The 23,539-nt window shown below is 40.1% G+C and overlaps 1 protein-coding gene across 3 annotated transcripts in view; it reads right to left on the bottom strand.

Annotated features, from left to right (window-relative positions):
• Positions 1–4,227: 4,227 nt before the first annotated feature.
• The window catches only part of LOC126247803 (mannosyl-oligosaccharide glucosidase), a 70,918-nt gene continuing 51,606 nt past the window's right edge, over positions 4,228–23,539 (bottom strand). For all 3 annotated transcript variants that reach the window (XM_049948511.1, XM_049948513.1, XM_049948512.1), the window contains exons 4-5: positions 21,435–21,612; positions 4,228–6,576 (exon numbers count right to left, since the gene is read on the bottom strand). In XM_049948511.1, the coding sequence (XP_049804468.1) occupies positions 4,648–6,576; positions 21,435–21,612 (2,107 nt within the window). In that variant the 3' untranslated portion in view covers positions 4,228–4,647. The remainder of the gene's footprint in view (positions 6,577–21,434; positions 21,613–23,539) is intronic.

The raw sequence follows: 23,539 nt of genomic DNA, 5'->3' as shown, positions 1-23,539 counted from the left end.
GCACACATGAGAGTTTTCACTGCTTGCCTTCATGCTTGCCAAACTCTACCTTGGCCAGCAAGGTGTATGCATCTCTCCTCAATTGAGAACGTTTGGAGCATTATGGACAGGGCCCACCAACCAGCCTGGGATTTTGATGATCTAACTAACCAACTGGACAGAATTTGGCACAAAATCCATTAGAAGGCTGTCAACAACTCTACCAATCAGTGCCAAGCCAAATAACTGCTTGCATAAGGCCCAAATGGATGGTATTGTCACTTGGAAAAGACTAGAAGACGCAGTGATTCTCACTGTGTCACTGCTGCAGGTTCCTTCAGGTATTTTCCCTGAAAAACAACTTCTCTATTGCATCATAGTGACTAAAACATTTTTTTGGGGAGGAGAGGGAATGGAGAAATTGCCTATATAGAAGGAAACACACACCGTAGAACCATACCTATAGTCTGAAAAGTACTTAAAGTCCTTTGCAGAACCTTTCTATGCAGTAATCAATGTATACAAGTTCTCTCCGCACCATGTCTCTCAAAGCCCGCACTCGCCACAAGGGTCTAAAATATGTTGCAATTACTCTTAAGTCTGCAAATTTCAATTTAACAGTTTGCCAAAAATGCACCCTTTCACAAAGAAGAAGTTACGGAACACAGGAAGTTCCACTCATTATGTGGTAATATATGTTGACATCACATGGGAAATAGTCCGGCTACTAAGAAAAAAAGCTACAGTATGAATGAGTTAGAATCTTCCAAGAGTGTAAGTCCACCATCTAACGTGCTAGAGAAATTTCTAAGTCCACCGTGCAACACTTACTTTCTAAGTCAGAGCACAGAGTAGTACAGTACCAGTGTCCTTGTACTACTATGACTCGTTCCCTGGCTGCTGAGGGTTGCAGCTTTCATCTGGTGAAGTGGACAGGCTATTCATCCTCATTTCACTAGTGGCTATGTTCAAACCAAGCTAATGCGGTCCATCAAACCAGCTAAATCATTCATGGCATTCCCATTTTGGTCTCTGTATTAAGTTTGACGACAGTTTTTATCCCTCATTTCCTGAGAGAAACCCAGTAAAAAGTGTTGCTTTAATCTGCAAATTAAAGGCACAGTAACTTTTTAAAGACATGATATGGTCACCTGTGGGCTCTGAAGGAACTCATAAAAACTTTACTTTGGTTGGAGTATTACTAGTACACCAACCAAAACCCAGACATTCCTATTTATTGTAAAATATCTAAACTGAGGGCTTAAAATGAACATTAGTTTATCTAAACATGTTTTTACATTTTTTTAATGAGAATCACCAATTTCAGAATAACTTCCTCAAATTGAAAGATATTTCTAAATGGGCATAGGGGGAGCTCACTGTATAATAAACACATATTACTGTTGAATTACATTTCCCAAATACCATTCCCTGCTGGCCATTAAAAAAAAAAACACCAAGATCTCAAAAAGTACATGTTTTGGGGGAACTTTAGTATTGCTGGATACAGAAAATCACACACAGTTTTATCTCTGGCGGATGACGGGAGCTGTTCAGTTCACTCTGTGACTCAAGTAATTGATGTCATGTATCCTTGTATGTATTGAGTTTCTTAAAATAAAGTGTGTTGTGTACTCCATACCACTGTGTCATCTATCATTCGTTCTCACTACATCTGGAGTTCTGCACTGGTGACCCCCCAGAATACAATCATGACATATTTTCTTACTTTACTGCAGAGCTGGTTACTGGGCAATGACAATTCAGCCATTATCACTCTCTGCCACTAAGTATTTCATACAAACTGGCAGTGATTTTCCTGCAGCCTTGTTTTATGTGCCATGCTACAACATAGAACATTTGTGTGCAATGCATCAAACTGTGTTCAAACTCCAAACATCAACATAACTGTGTAGTGTACTAACTGCCCAGTGCATCCATGGTGTTCTGCGTTCCATCAGTGCACAAGAGATGGCCCATTTCGACTTGGAATATATAATCCACATGTTTGGTGCTATGCAATGTTGCAGCCAACAGTCTCCATGGGACTTAAATTCAGATATGAAGTGTCATTACAGTGCTGGACAGACACACACTATCCAACTAGACAGCGTGCTCTCATCGATGCTGCTGTTTTGACTGCGCCACTTTTGGACAGTAAACATTTTCACGAGTGTGCCTTCCAAACAGTTGAATAGTGCTCAGACACTATTTTCCACCCTACTATTATGTACAACTGACAAAGTGTAACTGACACTGACAACAATGGCAGCCACCTTGCCTTTCCACAACCTCCAGTTGCCTCACAATGGCGAGAACCCAAACTTGCACGAATTCAACTGGCTATCACCGAGCATGACGCCCTCATCACCACGCCATTGCAGAAGAAGGCAGCATATGGGAGGGAATGTTTGATATGGAAAGGACGGTAACTGTCAAATTGTAAGTACTGTTGCTTGTTAGTAGCCTTAATGTGAACAGAAGTGTGTAGCTGAACATCGGTTACTGGACTGAACAAAATGTTCCAGCAGCATACCACAGTTCCACAGACATCTATTGGGCAACTTGTTACACACAAGAAGCCATCTGCACAACATCTGTTTCCTCCTGAATGACTGCAACAGCACCATGTTTCACTGATGATGGTCGTCTAGCCATCTCCACTACTCACCCGCCCCCTCTGGACAGCGAGTTCCTCACGGACCGATGGTCGTCGGCTCCACACCATGCTCTGCACTACCGGTGGTGGACTCTGGTATGTAGTGGCAGTGAATGATAGACGACATATAAGACACTTTATTTTAGAAACTCAATACACAACATAACACACTCAAGTCACAGAGCAAACTAACCTGCTCCTGTCAACCGTATGAGATAATATCAGGAGTCATTTTCTCTGGCCAGCGATGCTGATGTTCCCAGATGTTTAATCTTAAGAACTCCTTACTCATTTCCCCATGTTCACCTACATTGTGTGCTCATAGTATATAATGACTTTTTTTGAGGTTTTCTGTGCTGTGTGTTTGGAGATGATGCACATGCGTGTGTGAAGGAACACACATTGTACTAATACATATCACAGCCTGTATGGGCAAAACAAGAATAGCTAATGTTGAACAAGTCTGTCTCATTAAGCCTGTGGCGGGACTCCAGATAAGCTGCAAGCAACAGGCACATATACAATGTGACATATGGAGGTTTGGATCAGTCTTGGATGTGTGCACAGATAGGCAAGATGGTTAAGGTGAACACTGATGATAAGCAGGAAATGCAAGTTTGAGTCCCAGTCCAGCACAAATTTTCATGTCACCAATAGGTATGATTTCCATGCCTAACTCAGCTGGTGTCGAAAATATTCATATTTGTGACAAAATTTTGTAATACAGTAGAATGTCGATTATCCGAAGTAATTGGGGGACATTGGTGTTCGGAAAACTGGTTTGTTCAGATAATCGAACTGTACATGTTTATTTGCCAAAAAGAAGTACTGTACAGTAAATTTATTCATAAAAACAGGCGTCTCTTTTAGTATTACAAAGTAACATATAAAGGGAACTTCAGTAGGAATATATAGTAATAATCTCGTACTTGTCCCTCACAGAAAGGACAACACGTTTACATTTAAGCATTTTGTATCGTCAAGTTCACTTCTTCATGCAGCAGCATACAAGTGCTCGTAACAGAGAACAGAAGGTGACTGTTTGCACCGTGAGAAGCTCTTCTTGGGGGCGCGCAATCCTTCAAACTGTGCAGAGCGGCATGCCTCAACTCTAAGCTGGCGCAGCTGTTGCCGTGAACAGCTTTGATACTGCCACTACTTCTACTGCCAGTGCCAAGCCGACAGAAGTGTGCTGATTGTTGAAACACAGCGACTGGCGGCTTGGCTGGTCAGCAGCGCCTTGTGAAGGCCCCATTAAAAGCAATGTTCCGCCAGCGGTGGCCCAGTGCGGCGACTACTGTGGGAAACCTGGTTTGGGAGTGAGGGGGATGATGGACGGTAGGGTGGGAGAGTAACAGGTGCGAGCAAGTACACAGTTCGGTTAAGCGATCGTTCGGTTGATCGACGCTCTACTGTATTACTACAACTGCAGATTGTCACAAATGTCTGTTTCTTCAACATGCATGTGTGTCTGAAAACACAGACATTGTAATAATAAATAATGATACTTGCTTACTGTCAGTTTCTTTACAAATCATAATATAAATCAATGTAATGAATCAAAAATAAAATTTTATTTTAGAGTCACAACCAATAATGAACAAGGAAAGTTCTCACCTTTCAGTTTCTTGTGTAAAATGAACCATGTACAGAATGTACATGATTTTGTTGACAGAAGTCACAGTTAAAATTGTTACACTCTTATGGGACTACTTTAGAATATCAAGTTAACCCTTCTTAAAATAGAAGGAATGCTTACTGATAGCATAGTTACTTTACTCTCAGTAAAAAGGCATATATTAAGAATTAATCTTTACCAAAGTACCAACAAAATATATTGAGATCACAATATCAACAGCAACAACATTAGAAAGACACGTTTTAATGGAAGTACCTCTGAAAATATATTGTTTCCAGTGCAGCAAACGTGGTATTTTTCTTTAAAATGTAATCATGTTCAAAAGGATTACTTGATTTTAAAAAATCTGTATATGCAGTGATGTTTTGTTTCAGAATAATTCTGCCATCATTAAAACTACTAATGATGACCACCCTGTAAAAGGTCTTGATCTCTGCCCTTCTCCTGTTTCATCATTATACTGTTCCCAAAGATAACCAGTGCGTTTATACTCTTTGAAAATATTTTTTATCAAATTTTGTCGAAGTTCATTATATATTTCTCTTGATTTCTCCATATAGGGTCCATTGATTTCGCTGTAATAATGTAGTGCTCTAACAGCAAGGTAGTTCATATTAATCCATATGGGACCTCGCCAGTAAGGTGGGTCATGTTCCGTATTGTATTTCATGTATAAAGGAGAAGTTTTAGCTAATGATCTTAACCCATATTTAGTCCAAAGCAGCTCTGGACGTTTTATATCATCTAATACCTTACCAAGTTTTGGAGAATCTGGTTTCATTAATTGTAGTAAGAAGGGAAATAAGCTAACATAACCAAAATGTGAATCAACAAACTGCAGTTCTGGATCTTTTAGAACAACACGAATTTTCTCTCGTTCTTGTTGTGACTGATGAGACTGTCCTGGTTGCCTTCCTGGTTGAGGAGGTGGTCGCTTCAGAACTACCTTGTCAGTGTGCAACCCAAAATCTGCAAATGAAGATGAGTGTTTTGACCAATGTAGTTCATCTAGAAGAGTCTCTTCAGATAAATATGAAACGGTATTCATGTACTTTGCATTGTTCACATTCAACAATTTTGCTATTTCAGCTAGAGTAGAGGATGCAGTAGCAATCCAGCACCGCAAGTCTATATGACGTTCATCTACATTGGGATGTGATGCCCTTGGATAATCATCCAAGCCAGATGTCAGTGTTTTGGGATTTATTTCTCTGTTTGTAGTTGAATCTCTACCTCTCCACCGGTACGAGCCAGGCATATCACCTACTTGTGTAGTATTAAACCATTCAAACCACACTTGCAGTCGTGGATAAAGACGTTCCAGTGCTTCCAGTCGCCCATCTTCCTCAGTAAGCTGGTATGCAAAATTTTGTAGTATAAACTGTAAAGTAATAAAAAATGTAGGTGGGTTGGCATTAGAATTTCTCTGGATAACAAATTCCTCAGGTACTTTACTCAGAGCCTCTTGGCCTAATATTTGCTCCCGGGGTATCCAGCCTTCAACATTCATTAAATCAAACCAGTGACATATAATATCCAACTCAATATCTAGATCCCACGATGCAATGAGCAAACCATGAAAACCTTCATCCCATAAAAATCCTCTTGGGAAAAAGCTTCTAGATGGTACTGCAGTGTACAAAGGAGCTTTCCAGTATGGAACAGGTCCTCTTGTGTAAGGTGACTCTACGCGGGATGCACCATAAAAGTATCCAATTCCACCAACCATATTACTAAAAGCTGCCTTTGCAAATTCTTGTTCATCTGTACCAAATCCTTTTTCCTCCAGGTGGAATGTGTTTTCAAATCTGTGACTGAAGGCATCCCTCCATATTTGTAATTCCTTAGTATAAACAGCTCCTTTCAGTGATTCTGTTCTTTCGAAGGCACTATTTGACTCAAAAATAATATCTATTTCAAAAGGAGCTTTTCCAGTAATTTGTGTCACAATAAAATTTGTTGGTAGCTCATTCCCATCAGGTCCATTAAGTCTGTGTTCACCTGGAAGAACTATCCACTTTTTATTTTTATATTTTTCACTAACAACACGAAAATTGCTTAGCACAGTTTCTTTTAGCAGATGCAGGCCAGGAGCTGTTGTACTCAAGAATGATTCATTTTCTATTATTCCTGAATTATTAACAATCTTCAAGGAGAAACTACCTAACCCATCTGTCTTTCCTGTTACACCTGTTATTTGACTATCCGAAAACTTTTTGGGTTTTATGAAACCCTTAGTCTTTTCCTCCGTTGCAGTATACAAAAGAAGAGAAATATACTGTTGCTTCATAGTCACGTCCTGAAAAAAGGAAAAAAAAAGAGTAAAGAATTTTACATCATACCACAAAAAATAATTTTTTTCCATACACTCACTCAGTTTTCAAAAAAAAAAAAAAAAAAAAAAAAAAAAAAAAAAAAAAAAAAAAAACATTTGTTTTGAGCAGCAACACTTACACTACAGCCAGTGATGTACAAACATTTCTTATTTCTATACACTTGAATATGCAAATGATTAGCATTTCAGTGCAACTGAACAAAGTAGATATGAGTAACGTTATCTATGGTCTGTATAAAAGGGAAGATCAATCAGCAGGTTTGTCATTCAGGAATTGCATTTGAATTTTGGTTGTTATACCTCATGTATCGAGTACAGACATCTACCAGCACTTGTTGGAATTCAACAGCAGAAGAATAGTGGCTTATCAAAACTATGGTTTATTGTTCTAAAATAAAATTATAAACAGCCAACCAGTTGCAATGGATAAAGAATTCTTTACCTAGGTTTCAACAAATTTAAATTTGTCTTCTTCAGAAGGTGGCCTAAGGACAATGAACATCATAGCTTACATTAGAAAGGTATGAAACTTAAGTCAAGAATAGATTTTAACACAAATTAGAGAGCTCTTGCATTACAAAAATATGAGAACGACGACTGGTACTTACAATTTTACATTAGTATGGACTAATGTACCATCGCCGTTTTTACAAATGTCGGCATAGATCCATTTGTCAAAATTAAAATATAGCCCTAGAAATAGGGTTTGTCACGTAAATATAAATTAGTACATGGATGTTGCAGAGCTCACAACCGACTGAGTGTAATCGGCCAGCGTAGTTACTCTGCGGCCAGGGCAGGTGGCGCTCATGGCGCGAACCATGTGCCAATTGGCGTACAAAAGCAACGTGTAAATTATCAGTATTAATAACGTCCTTAGATAAAGTAACAATAAGAAGAAGGAAAGCGTTCAACATTCCTGTTATAACAGTATGGGAGCCTTGGTACAATTAATGTAGTTATACATCAAAAAGGCAGGTGGCGCTTACGCCGCGAGAGTTACGCACAGTGGCATATACAGCCAAAATATAAAAATTACATTACTATATTAGTGAAGCTCACAAACGGTATATATGTCAGAACTTTAAAATTGACAATAATGGCTCTTAAGACAGAATTACGAACCCTGGTCCACAATCCAGTTAATACACGTTCGCAGGGAACCAACGTTTTAGAGCCAGACAAAATCACATAAGGGCCGATGTAGTGGCAGCCATACATCGTGAGAAAACCACATTACATAAAGGGTAGTGAGCTTAAAGATTTGAAAGTGCATCATAGTTTCCTGAGAAAATAGACCACTGAGGTTACCAGCATAAACAGTACAGGTTTAAAGCCTTCGAAAAATTTTCTACAAGCAAGGTTCAACTGGTCGTTCAGTATATTACCGTCTTTGAGCTCTAGATGTTTAAAAATTTGTAACTCTTCTCACAGATCTAGTCTACGCCCTTTGACTTGTCTGTGTAGGATAACAGTGTCTTCTAACTGTTTAGGCGTATGGCCGGCTATCAAGAGGTGTTCAGCAAAAGTAGAGCTGTGTATATTCACTCCTTTTTTACCTAATAGGTGTTCTTTATATCTTGTTTTCACAGCTCTGCCTGTTTGACCAATATAATATGAAGGGCAGTTATTGAAGGTTAGTTTGTAAACACCTGAATTGGAAAACCAATCGCTGGCAATCTCTACTGAATGTACAAGTTTTGTTTTTAAACTGTTATCTGTAGAGAAGGAGACGTTACAGTTATATTTTTTCTTTGGAAGACGTTTAATCCTATACGATATATTATCCAAGAAAGGAATGGAAATAAATTTTTTAGCTTCTTTGCTATCAGTGGGGAGGTTGTTGCTCAAAGTCGAACAGTTTTGGGAAGTTTTCTTACTGAACAAGTAATCGATCATATTCTGATTGTACCCATTATTAGCCGCAAGCGCTTTGATGACATTCAATTCCTTTTGTTGATCGGCAGGTGATAAAGGAGTAGTTACCATTCGGTGAATGGCAGAATGAAAAAAACGCCAGTTTATGAGCTTTTGGATGAGTTGAGTCAGCAGGGATGACATTATCTGAATACGTTTCCTTACGGAAGATATTGAAATTGAAGGAACTATCCTGTATAGAAATTGTTAAATCGAGGAAGTTAAGTTCCAATTGGCACATGGTTCGCGCCATGGACGCCACCTGCCCTGGCCGCAGAGTAACTACGCTGGCCGATTACACTCAGTCGGTTGTGAGCTCTGCAACATCCATGTACTAATTTATATTTACGTGACAAACCCTATTTCTAGGGCTATATTTTAATTTTGACAAATGGATCTATGCCGACATTTATAAAAACGGCGATGGTACATTAGTCCATACTAATGTAAAATTGTAAGTACCAGTCGTCGTTCTCATATTTTTGTAATGCAAGAGCTCTCTAATTTGTGTTAAAATCTATCATACCTTTCTAATGTAAGCTATGATGTTCATTGTCCTTAGGCCACCTTCTGAAGAAGACAAATTTAAATTTGTTGAAACCTAGGTAAAGAATTCTTTATCCACTGCAACTGGTCGGCTGTTTATAATTTTATTACGTGGAACCGTTGCTGTTGTGCAGCAAAGTTTATTGTTCTGCGATATTGCTACTCACTTTCATCAAGATCCCATAACTGTCATGTAAATATGGAAATGACGGGTCCAGAAGAATTCTGCAGGATCTCAGTTGCCCCCTGTGATTGGCACCCAAGAGGACAGACATATTGTTAATTTGCTCTTGTAAGATCATGTAGGCATGCCACAAACTTTGAGTTAGGAAATTGCCCTGTTTGCAGCAAAACAAGTATCCACAAAGATAATGCAACAATGTCGGGAGTACCAAAGACTATGCCCTGTGCACCATGCCATCTTTTTCAGCCAAGCCCAGTTCTGGGTACAACATCACATTGGACATATACTTGAGTGGGGGGTCCAAGGAGAACAAATGTTGCCAGACTGAATTTTTCATCATCATACGGTCCCAGTATCTGATGTGATGTTATGAAGTGCCAATGGATACACAAATCGATTGTCTCTAGTTCCTATAGCCTTACACAAAGGAATTACAAGACATTGGCTGCAACCGAGCATTGATTGAAATCAATGAGGAAAGTTGAATATTTGTACCAGACCAGGATTTTAACCTGGGTCTCCTGCCTACTATGTAGATGCTCCAAACACTAAGCCATCTGGACAAAGTGAGCATTACAACTGCATGGCCTACCATTGCACGCCTCCCATCAGACCCAAATTCTCAATTTATTCACATACCACTAATGTAGTGCCCCTTGCACACTAATCGGATGGGGAAAAAGATCTACTCATCAAGTGGCGGCAGAAGAAAACACACATATAAAAGGAGGTTCATATGTATTCCTTGAAGCATAAATGCCTGGTATAGTCTCAAGAATGTCATGATGCCAAATAGGAATCCCCTAATAAATCTTGGGGAATGGCTCCACAGGTTTCATTGTTATGTAAGGTGTCACCATTTTGATCTAGCAGCCATCATTATTTAAGAAACAAAGGATGTACAGATATTGGCTGCAAGTGGGCATTAATTGAAATCAATGGGGAAAGTTGAAAATTTGTGCCCAACCAGGATTCAAACCTGGGTCTCCTGCTTACTACACTGTGTTCATTATAAAAAGAAACCTGATGTAAACACTGCACCATGTATTCTTTCATGTTTGATTGAATCTCATTGCATTTTGTTTTACGTGGAGTGCAAGCCAAGCTTGTCCAATACAGTCAAGTACGATGATCATAAAGACAGGTTTTATGCTGTGTTACATGCACATAGACTGAGTGATAATCCGGGACAACAGATTTACCGGCACATTTAACTTAGACAGCACTGGCCAGCCAGCTGGTCCAACTAACCTGCAATGATGTGAGCAGCTGCAGTTCAGATATAAAAAGAGACAACAAGAGAAACAATATAACTTCAAATGTCATTTATTTTTTAAACATAATGACATAAGATTTGCAAAACTCAAGCACTACTGCATGCTTCTTATATGACCAGACAGAATGCATAAAATGGTCTCGTTCTCACCTAACATAGCATTCTAATTACAAACAACAAACAAGAGTGATGAAAATTTCTAACTTAAACACAGGGTAATTTTTCTGAGCAAGCTATCTGTGATGCAAAAGCATGCTGCAGGGACTTCACTGTATTGTTGAATACTGAAGCCACGAAAGTATTAATTACAATCAGTCGTCTGGTAATCTCTTAGCCCCTTCCTTATCCAAATCTGAGAACTACATTTCAGTTCTGGAATTGTCATCTGTTACGTTGATAATGAGTCAATCAACAACAGAATCCATGAAGCCACCCAGGTATCGCATTTTCTCCTCTTCCTTTATGACACACCTTTCTATATTCCACCAGCAGAGGCAATGACATGTGAAAAATTTGCATGCGCTAGTTCCAGTATGTCTGGCAGCTTAACAATCTTTGTTATTTCTTGTGACAAATCCCTTAACTTTGGTCCAGATCAGTTCTGTTGAGTTCATATTATAATGGTGAAGTAGCAAATGTAAAAATGCAGCATTTACGTGGTATGCTCGATGGCATGAAAATGATTGTTTTCCATGTTTCTATGACACTTATCACTCTGGCTCATATGACACTATGTCTGTGGTATAAAACAATGGACACAGTCCAAATGAAGAGTATTTGCTTTTTCATTTTTATCCTACAAAATTAATTTGTTACTTTTTCTTAACTTAAGCAATCTTTTTTAACAATCTTTCATAAAATATTGATAATTAAGAATTTATATTTGAAATGAAAACAGGAATTTCACATGCAGTGTGAAAAGAAACAAGAAGACATGCATTATTCGTAAAAAAATGTTGATGAATTTTTACAATTACAATTCGTCAGTGTTTCAAATTAAAAAAAAAAAATTAAAAAAAGAAGAAGAAGAAGAAGAAAAGAAAAGTATGACTGAGGCAAGACTTGAACCAGCGATCCATGAACTGCACCAGATTACTAATCTGCTAGCCATTCCATTATACACTCCTGGAAATTGAAATAAGAACACCGTGAATTCATTGTCCCAGGAAGGGGAAACTTTATTGACACATTCCTGGGGTCAGATACATCACATGATCACACTGACAGAACCACAGGCACATAGACACAGGCAACAGAGCATGCACAATGTCGGCACTAGTACAGTGTATATCCACCTTTCGCAGCAATGCAGGCTGCTATTCTCCCATGGAGACGATTGTACAGATGCTGGATGTAGTCCTGTGGAACGGCTTGCCATGCCATTTCCACCTGGCGCCTCAGTTGGACCAGCGTTCGTGCTGGACGTGCAGACCGCGTGAGACGACGCTTCATCCAGTCCCAAACATGCTCAATGGGGGACAGATCCGGAGATCTTGCTGGCCAGGGTAGTTGACTTACACCTTCTAGAGCACGTTGGGTGGCACGGGATACATGCGGACGTGCATTGTCCTGTTGGAACAGCAAGTTCCCTTGCCGGTCTAGGAATGGTAGAACGATGTGTTCGATGACGGTTTGGATGTACCGTGCACTATTCAGTGTCCCTTTGACGATCACCAGTGGTGTACGGCCAGTGTAGGAGATCGCTCCCCACGCCATGATGCCGAGTGTTGGCCCTGTGTGCCTCGGTCGTATGCAGTCCTGATTGTGGCGCTCACCTGCACGGCGCCAAACACGCATACGACCATCATTGGCACCAAGGCAGAAGCGACTCTCATCGCTGAAGACGACACGTCTCCATTCGTCCCTCCATTCACGCCTGTCGCGACACCACTGGAGGCGGGCTGCACGATGTTGGGGCGTGAGCGGAAGACGGCCTAACGGTGTGCGGGACCGTAGCCCAGCTTCATGGAGACGGTTGCGAATGGTCCTCGCCGATACCCCAGGAGCAACAGTGTCCCAATTTGCTGGGAAGTGGCGGTGCGGTCCCCTACGGCACTGCGTAGGATCCTACGGTCTTGGCGTGCATCCGTGCGTCGCTGCGGTCCGGTCCCAGGTCGACGGGCACGTGCACCTTCCGCCGACCACTGGCGACAACATCGATGTACTGTGGAGACCTCACGCCCCACGTGTTGAGCAATTCGGCGGTACGTCCACCCGGCCTCCCGCATGCCCACTATACGCCCTCGCTCAAAGTCCGTCAACTGCACATACGGTTCACGTCCACGCTGTCGCGGCATGCTACCAGTGTTAAAGACTGCGATGGAGCTCCGTATGCCACGGCAAACTGGCTGACACTGACGGCGGCGGTGCACAAATGCTGCGCAGCTAGCGCCATTCGACGGCCAACACCGCGGTTCCTGGTGTGTCCGCTGTGCCGTGCGTGTGATCATTGCTTGTACAGCCCTCTCGCAGTGTCCGGAGCAAGTATGGTGGGTCTGACACACCGGTGTCAATGTGTTCTTTTTTCCATTTCCAGGAGTGTACATCCAGTCCGTATTTATATCTCAACTGTATCAAATACCATCCCTCAAAAAACTTCAAATCCAATTTCTTTCTGTAAACTCATGAAAAACATTAAGAACAACCTACTTCTCAGCATTTTTTAACCCCGTTCTACATGAGTGTTTCACTACAGAGCAGGAAGCAGCAGCAGTCCATTTCATACTGTATTTTAACAGTCTGGCAGAGAACAACAGTGCTGAGACTGTGACTGAACACAATTTTTGAAATAAGAACTGTGTAGCTAAAGCATGATTAAGAAAAACATTGATGACTGTTAATACATTAGAATATCTTGAAGTTTCATTTAACATCACTTTGTAATAAGATATCTAATACATAAGTAGGACCTACTTCCAAGTGCGTAACAACATCAGTGTACGTGTGTTACTCCTTCTAGCGAATCATCATGTTTGTGTTTGTTAACGTCAGGTTCCTTCCCTCCATGAACCATGGACCTTGCCGTTGGTGGGGAGGCTTGCGTGCCTCAGCGATACAGATGGCCGTACCGTAGGTGCAACCACAATGGAGGGGTATCTGTTGAGAGGCCAGACAAACATGTGGTTCCTGAAGAGGGGCAGCAGCCTTTTCAGTAGTTGCAGGGGCAACAGTCTGGATGATTGTCTGATCTGGCCTTGTAACATTAACCAAAACGGCCTTGCTGTGCTGGTACTGTGAACGGCTGGAAGCAAGGGGAAACTACAGCCGTAATTTTTCCCGAGGGCATGCAGCTTTACTGTATGGTTAAATGATGATGGCGTCCTCTTGGGTAAAATATTCCGGAGGTAAAATAGTCCCCCATTCGGATCTCCGGGCGGGGACTACTCAAGAGGATGTCGTTATCAGGAGAAAGAAAACTGGCATTCTACGGATCGGAGCGTGGAATGTCAGATCCCTTAATCGGGCAGGTAGGTTAGAAAATTTAAAAAGGGAAATGGATAGGTTAAAGTTAGATATAATGGGAATTAGTGAAGTTTGGTGGCAGGAGGAACAAGACTTTTGGTCAGGTGAATACAGGGTTATAAATACAAAATCAAATAGGGGTAATGCAGGAGTAGGTTTAATAATGAATAAAAAAATAGGAGTGCGGGTAAGCTACTACAAACAGCATAGTGAACGCATTATTGTGGCCAAGATAGACACAAAGCCCATGCCTACTACAGTAGTACAAGTTTATATGCCAACTAGCTCTGCAGATGATGAAGAAATAGATGAAATGTATGACGAGATAAAAGAAATTATTCAGGTAGTGAAGGGAGACGAAAATTTAATAGTCATTGGTGACTGGAATTCATCAGTAGGAAAAGGGAGAGAAGGAAACAGTAGGTGAATATGGATTGGGGGGAAGAAATGAAAGAGGAAGCCGCCTTGTAGAATTTTGCACAGAGCATGACTTAATCATAGCTAACACTTGGTTCAAGAATCATAAAAGAAGGTTGTATACCTGGAAGAATCCTCGAGATACTAAAAGGTATCAGATAGATTATATAATGGTAAGACAGAGATTTAGGAACCAGGTTTTAAATTGTAAGACATTTCCAGGGGCAGATGTGGACTCTGACCACAATCTATTGGTTATGAACTGCAGATTGAAACTGAAGAAACTGCAAAAAGATGGGAATTTAAGGAGATGGGACCTGGATAAACTGAAAGAACCAGAGGTTGTAGAGAGTTTCAGGGAGTGCATAAGGGAAGAATTGACAGGAATGGGGGAAAGAAATACAGTAGAAGAAGAATGGGTAGCTCTGAGGGATGAAGTACTGAAGGCAGCAGAGGATCAAGTAGGTAAAAGGACGAGGGCTAGTAGAAATCCTTGGGCAACAGAAGAAATATTGAATTTAATTGATGAAAGGAGAAAATATAAAAATGCAGTAAATGAAGCAGGCAAAAAGGAATGCAAACGTCTCAAAAATGAGATTGACAGGAAGTGCAAAAATGGCTAAGTAGGGATGGCTAGAGGACAAATGTAAGGATGTAGAGGCTTATCTCACTAGGGGTAAGATAGATACTGCCTACAGGAAAATTAAAGAGACCTTTGGAGAGAAGAGAACCACTTGTATGAATATCCAGAGCTCAGATGGCAACCCAGTTCTAAGCAAAGAAGGGAAGGCAGAAAGGTGGAAGGAGTATATAGAGGGTTTATACAAGGGCGATGTACTTGAGGACAATATTATGGAAATGGAAGAGAATGTAGATGAAGACGAAATGGGAGATAAGATACTGCGTGAAGAATTTGACAGAGCACTGAAAGACCTGAGTCGAAACAAGGCCCCGGGAGTAGACAACAGTCCATTAGAACTACTGATGGCCTTGGGAGAGCCAGTCATGACAAAACTCTACCATCTGGTGAGCAAGATGTATCAGACAGGCGAAATACCCTCAGACTTCAAGAAGAATATAATAATTCCAATCCCAAAGAAAGCAGGTGTTGACAGATGTGAAAATTACCGAACTATCAGTTTAATAAGTCACAGCTGCAAAATACTAACGCGAATTCTTTACAGACGAATGGAAAAACTGGTAGAAGCCGACCTTGGGGAAGATCAGTTTGGATTCTGTAGAAATGTTGGAACACGTGAGGCAATACTAATCTTACGACTTATCTTAGAAGAAAGATTAAGAAAAGGCAAACCTACGTTTCTAGCATTTGTAGACTTAGAGAAAGCTTTTGACAATGTTAACTGGAATACTCTCTTTCAAATTCTGAAGGTGGCAGGGGTAAAATACAGGGAGCGAAAGGCTATTTACAATTTGTACAGAAACCAGGTGGCAGTTATAAGAGTCGAGGGGCATGAAAGGGAAGCAGTGGTTGGGAAAGGAGTGAGACAGGGTTGTAGCCTCTCCCCGATGTTATTCAATCTGTATATTGAGCAAGCAGTAAAGGAAACAAAAGAAAAATTTGGAGTAGGTATTAAAATTCATGGAGAAGAAATAAAAACTTTGAGGTTCGCCGATGACATTGTAATTCTGTCAGAGACAGCAAAGGACTTGGAAGAGCAGTTGAACGGAATGGACAGTGTCTTGAAAGGAGGATATAAGATGAACATCAACAAAAGCAAAATGAGGATAATGGAATGTAGTCAAATTAAATCGGGCGATGCTGAGGGGATTAGATTAGGAAATGAGACACTTAAAGTAGTAAAGGAGTTTTGCTATTTAGGGAGTAAAATAACTGATGATGGTCGAAGTAGAGAGGATATAAAATGTAGACTGGCAATGGCGAGGGAATCGTTTCTGAAGAAGAGAAATTTGTTAACATCGAGTATAGATTTAAGTGTCAGGAAGTCGTTTCTGAAAGTATTTGTATGGAGTGTAGCCATGTATGGAAGTGAAACATGGACGATAACCAGTTTGGACAAGAAGAGAATAGAAGCTTTCGAAATGTGGTGCTACAGAAGAACGCTGAAGATAAGGTGGGTAGATCACGTAACTAATGAGGAGGTATTGAATAGGATTGGGGAGAAGAGAAGTTTGTGGCACAACTTGACTAGAAGAAGGGATCGGTTGGTAGGACATGTTTTGAGGCATCAAGGGATCACAAATTTAGCATTGGAGGGCAGCGTGGAGGGTAAAAATCGTAGAGGGAGACCAAGAAATGTATACACTAAGCAGATTCAGAAGGATGTAGGTTGCAGTAGGTACTGGGAGATGAAGAAGCTTGCACAGGATAGAGTAGCATGGAGAGCTGCATCAAACCAGTCTCAGGACTGAAGACCACAACAACAACAACAACATCAGGTTTGTTCTTATGATGAATAGAGTATAGGCAGATGCTCTGACCACTAAACCATCCAGACATAGCCAATGTCTGATATTCCTTTGTGTCTTAAATCATAATGGCTGCTGAATCAAAATAATGTCTGTTCTTTTGGAGATGCCCAAAAAACAGGCACCATATATACTGACTGACACACACACACACACACACACACACACACACACACACACACACACACCCTTCTTGCACGAGGTGTATCAACCAACATTCAAATGCAATTTATGAATGAGAAATCCGCTGTTTGATCTTTCCTCATTCCTTCTATACAGATCATAGATGAAATTATTCGTACCTACTCCAGATGGCTTAGTGGTCTGAGTATCTGCCAAGTATGCAGGAGACCCGAGTTTGAATCCTGATCCAGCACCAATTTTCAACTCTTTGCTCATTGATTTCAATCAATACTCACTTGCAGCCATTGTCTGTAATTCCTTTGTGTTTTAAATCATTATGGCATTATGGCTGGTGGACATATCCGAAAGAACAGACACCACACATATATCTAATCATATATTCTTTTTACCATCCTGTATATGTACAATATGTAAAATTTCATTATTTGATATCCTTCCTGGTGTTGGAATTTGAATGATCAGCAGCATACATTCGTAGAGCCTGCTCCCCCCCCCCCCCCCCCCTAATTGCAGTCACAAAAACTGGTGCCAACAGGAAAGAAAGTAAACCAATCGCTCGGGGTCTTAAAGTAAAAATATGTTGGCTAAAGTATTTACCCCCAAAAAAATGAGTTATTTAGAATAGGCCTTGAAGTGGGACCCCACCACTGACCTACTGAGGAGGAGGTCAATAGACTGTCATGAGGAAATATTTGTAAAAACAAACTTCACAAATGAACACAATATTTCATGTTTTTTATAATTTCTTGTCATCCTTGTTAGAGAATCAGTTTATTAAAACTGTTGATATATAACAAGGAAAATGGAAGGAATACTCAAGACAACAACAAAGGAAATGAAAACTGCTTAAAACAATAGAATAAAAATTCAAGACTGAGTACAACACGTATTTGTGTCATGTGTCAAACTATTGCATTTGGGCATATTTCTTGACAAAAATAGCATTTTTTCAGTCTAGCACAAGATGCACTTTACCAAAGAAACCAATGAATGCTTAACAGAACATTTGAACAGAAACACAAAAATTTAAATATCTAGTGAAACCTAACTGCAAAGCACTGCTTTTATTGGTATTAATGTCTGGGATTTGCCCATGGTTTTCCAGACCCTGTAGGGCCACCCTACATACATATTGTTAACAATACCTTGGGCGTAGACTTGGTGAAGGAAAAAGAAATTCTTATACAATATATGCCACTCAAGTAATAGAGACATTATTGAAAAGAATATCACAAAAAAAATTGGTGAAAAGAAGAAACTGCTAGAGAGGCTGCACATTTCAACAATACCATGAAGGAAGATTGGGAAATTAGCAAGTAACTCAATTTCCTCAAGTGCATCTCAATCCTGGTTTGATACAGATCTTGTCCTGTAAGCTCACATGAAAATAAAATATAGTAAATAATGCACTAAATGCAGCTGTACTACAAAAGAATGTCTTAGTGTTGAGCTTATTGCCTTTTTACTGAGGAATAAAATGGGGAGGGGGGGATTTTTTATTATTATTATCATCATCTGGAATTTCGAACTGTCAAGTATCCTGGAATATTGTCAAACATTTGGTGCACTGTAACAACCAGAGCCTCAACACTTCATAACAACTGCTGTCTCAGTACTCAAATTTTGACCATAGGTCCTAAAAGTCAATGACTCAGAAAATGAAAAGGAATAGTATACTACAAAAGCAGTAAACAGTGAGAAGAAGTAATATATTACGCAAACACATCAACAAATCATGGTTAACTCTCTGGTGGCCACTGCAAAATTTCTCAAAACTGTGTGAACACTAGGAACTTAAGAGGGCACTGACTGTGTAGGATGCTAACTCACAAATATACATACATGGCTGACCTAACAGAGTACTGCAGAGTTTGTAAGTGCAAGAAGCCCTTCAGAGGCAAGAAGCTGCCAGGTCAGCCATACCACAGAATACAAAATGGTGCTTACATGTTTTATAACATTTCTAGCAGTAGTACTATTAGCAGTAGTAGTAATAGACATTAATGGTAAGTAAACATAAATCACAAAAGCAGTGTCACGCAGCTGACCTCCACTGGTGAACTGAATTATGTATTTTATGTAAGAATTCAGTCATGAGTCATCCCTGCAATTCATAATTAGCAAGCCCTTGAGTTTTCTCTTGCTTAAAACAAAAAGCATAATAGAAAATGAAAGGCTTTCTATAATAAAACATCTATGAGATCACTGCATACCCACAGCATAACATCTGTGGATAAAGACTTATCAGTAGCGAAGAAATATCAAATCAGATGTGAAACCTGAGCCTTCAATGACAGACATTGTTGCCAGTGTTTGTTTCAAAGTTTGAGGAAGCTGTGAGTCAGTTGGCAGTGTTTACATACAGCATGTCCATTATTAAAGTCCCAGTTTCAAAATGCTGTAGATGTAGAACCACTGCTCACAATGATATCAAATTTAAACACCTTATTATTAACACAGGGGAAATCATCATAGAACAAAATATAATTTTTTAAAAAATTACAAATACATGGTGCTGTAAGCATCTTAACAGAAATGGGGTTGGTTGGCTACAAATCAAAGATGAACTGCAATACGATGTCTATGGTTTGAGCTGTACATTACACCATCCATACCATTCAAAGTGCATGACTGCACAAGTTCGGCAGCCAACAGTTGCTCTGTTAGTTAGGCAAGCCCATCCACCGCAGTAAGGACATACCACACTGTGTGGCAAAAATTGGTTTTTAATTGTCCCGAGGTCAAAAACTGCATAAAAGGCAAAATGACATCGGTTTCTAAGTGTTTTGAGACTAGAGAAAGACAAGCTCGATATGCTGTCCCCTGTTTTCTGGCACAGGTTGAAACTGAGAAACAGCATGTTCCACAACAGATCAGAGTGTCTCACTGAGGTCACATTCACAAAATGCTGCGCAATGCATGCCTTCAATCCAGCTATGTTTGTAATCGAAGCACTGACCACAATGTCTTTCATGTAACCTCACAGCCAGAAGTCACACATATTAAGATGAGGGATCTGGACTGCCAGGCTGTAGTGAAATGATGTTTGATAATTCTAGTATTTACGAAATGCCTCTGCAGCACCCGCTTCATAGGCTGTGAAATGTGCAGAAGAGCCATCTTGCATAAAACTGATCTTACCCAGACATCCATGCTGTTGAAGGGTTGGAATGACGTGGGTGTACAGAAGACTCTCATAACATTTACCAGAGACCGTACAGGTAACAAGACCCACACGACTCATCTTCTCAAAAAAACATGGTCCTATCATAAATGGTGCAATCAACCCTCACCATACAGTCACTTTTGCAGAATGAAGTGGTGCAGGTTGATGTGTGTGCAGATTTTCTGTTGCCCATATTCTGCAATTCTGTGTATTGACATGTCCTTGGAGAATGACTTTGCCTGTTCACAGCATGTTCCATGGCCATTCCTTGCCCACTTCCATATGAGTGAGAGATTCCCCACACAATGTCTGTTTTGCTAGGAGGTCAGCAGGAAGCAAATCCTGAAATGGGTGATTTTGTACAGACACCAATGCAGGATGTTTTGTAGGATTTTATGCACTGTGCTTGCAGGCATATCCAACATTTGGGAAATTCCCTGTTCACTTCATGTTTGCACACCACTGCTCAACCACTCTTGCAACAATGTGGCCACATCTTTGACAGACGTCAGATCAACTGCTTTCCTCCCTCTGCCACATTGCACTTCTGTAATCGTTTCCTCCAGTCCCTTAGAAGACATCAGAACAATGCATTTTTTCATGCCCTTGACTGTCCAGAACTTCTACAGAGCTGCTGGCATACAATTACCATTCTTATAAAAGAGCTCTACTAGCAGTGCACAATCCTTCATAGCAACAGTCATGTTGGGTGTCTTGAACGCAAACTAAGGAACAGCCGTATGCTGTGCATCTGTTGGTGAGCATATTCTTTTTTTTTCCCCCTGCATTAAATAATTTGCTGTTCAGATTTGATATTCTGAGCAGTGGTTCTCTTTCTGCAGCATTTTGAAACTGGAACTTTAACTTTGGACTCCCTGTGTAAGTCACTTCTTAGCGATTTCTACACTGGAGGATGTGAATACTCAGATGTCTTCCAACTACTAAAACAGTTTCCACAGATATTTAAATTATCAACCCCTTCTGCAGCATTCCTGGAGTTTCCCACCCTCTGCCTATACATTTGAGACATCATCACAATTCCAACTGTCATATTTACCTCTGACAGTGACTGTGATCAAAAGATCAGGTTTCACACTCAATTTGATATAGCTTATATGCTGGGAATCTCATCTCCATAAAATCCATTGCAGATACCTGTTAGGTCTATTCTTCTATGTCATGGAACACTTATTTTAGTGTTTATAAGTTCACTAGTAACAATTTGTGTACAGAAGTTGGAAGAAACTGAAAACTGTCCTTGCCTGTGTGGTAACACTGATTCTTGCAGTCCAATCACCACCATGGCTGCCACCAAGCCTCTTAACAAAAGATGTTGTTATCCTGAATGGACCATCATCAATTTCCTGGATTCCAAAATTTCTTCCATCATGTGCAGTCCATGTGTAACGATCCAGATTGTCACTTTGCTCACACCAATGCCTGAAGAGAGGAAACAAAGTAATACGTAAACGACACAAACAAGATAACAGGAAGGTGCTACATTATCTTAAAAGCAAAACAGACATAAAGTCAAATATGATTCCATACTGAAAGAGTCCATGACATTGACATTGACATGACTAAAGAGGAGCTTAAACTTGGAAAAAAGACTTTCTGTTTTATTCGTAGGTGTATTTTTCAAACCCGTCTTGTTATAGCAGAAATGGAAGTCTATGGTTTTATGTACTGTACAGGTAAGCATAATGCTGAAATAGTTGTTCTTAGCTCTTGCCTAATGGTATGATCACGGCATGCTGTTGCACTCTTTCACTTTGTATTGCTATGTTCTCATTAATTAATTGAAGTTGGTGTCATATAGTAAAGCAGAACAAGGAACCCATTCTCAGTGACACAAGTGCCACATCATCCTCTAAGTAGCCCAAAATTTAAAAAAAAGTAATAAAGAGTCAGATTAAGTGGCCCATATCCAGGGTGTAATTTGTGTGTTCAAACTGATGACAAACACATAAATACCACCGTGTATCCAAGAATATTTTGTGAATAATGATCTCTTGGTTAACAGTAAAAAGTTAACACTGTACTGTAAAATTTTATTCTATATTCACATTGTTATATTTTGACATATTTCATTTATATTTGAATTTTTATAGTGGTTGTACCAGTAACACAAATGCACACATCAACAATGTAGCAGAAGATATTTAACTCCAGGGCTTATCCAACCCCCAGCCCCATGGACACTGGACCTTGGCATGGTGGATTGGCCTGCATGCCGCAGTGGTGCAGAGAGCCATACGATAGGTGCAACAACAATGGAGGTGTATCCGTCGACAGGCCAGACAAACTTATGGTTCCCAAAGAGAACCCTTTCAATAGTTGCTGGGGCAGCATTCTGGATGACTGACTGATCTAGCCTTGTATCATCAACCAAAATTTTGCTGTGCTGGTACTGCGAATGGCTGAAAGCAAAAGGAAACTAAAACAGTTATTTTTTCTGAGGGCATGTAGCTCTACAGTATGGTTAAATGATGACAGCATCTTCATGGGGAAAACATTCCAGAGGTAAAACAGCCCCCATTTGGATCTCCTCGTGGGAACTGGTTAGGAGGATGTTGTCATCAGGAAAAACAAGACTGGCAATCTATGGTTTGGATCTCTGAATTGTGTAGGTAGGTTAGACAATTTAAAAAGTGAAATGGATATGTACAAGTTAGACAGAGTGGGAATTAGTGACGTTTGATGGCAGGATGAGTAGGATTTCTAGTTGCTAAGTATAGGGTATAAACACAAAACCAAAAAGGAGTAACGCAGGAGTAGGACTAAAATAAATAAGTAAACATGAATGCAGGTAAGCTACTATGAACAGCATAATGAATGCATTATCATAGCCAAGACAGAAATGAAGGCAACACCCAAAACAGTAGTAAAAGTTTTTACACTGACTAGCTCCACAGACGAAGAGACTGAAGACATGTATGATGAGATAAAAGAAATTATTCAGATAGTTAAGGGAGATGAAAAACTAATTGTGATGGGGGACTGGAATTCGATAGTAGGAAAAGGAAGAGAAGGGAAAATAGTAGATGAATATGGACTGGGGGAAAGGAATGAAATAGGAAGCCACCTGGTAGAATTTTGCACACAACATAATTTAATCATTGCTAGCACTTGATTTAAGAATCATGAAAGAGGAGACCACGAAACACTGGAAGATTTCAGATTGATTATAATAGTAAGACAGAGATTTCAGAACTAGATTTTAAACTGTAAGACATTTGCAGGGGCAGATGTGGACAATTTATTGGTTATTAACTGCAGATTAAAACTGAAGAAATTGCAAAAAGCTAGGAAATCAAGGAGATGGGACCTGGAAAAGTTGAAACAACTGCAGGTTGTTGAGAGTTTC

This window comes from Schistocerca nitens, chromosome 1 (genome assembly GCF_023898315.1).
Source record: "Schistocerca nitens isolate TAMUIC-IGC-003100 chromosome 1, iqSchNite1.1, whole genome shotgun sequence".
In the NCBI taxonomy this organism is placed as follows: Eukaryota; Metazoa; Arthropoda; class Insecta; order Orthoptera; family Acrididae; genus Schistocerca; species Schistocerca nitens.
This window is presented reverse-complemented; position numbering and strand designations above follow the sequence as displayed.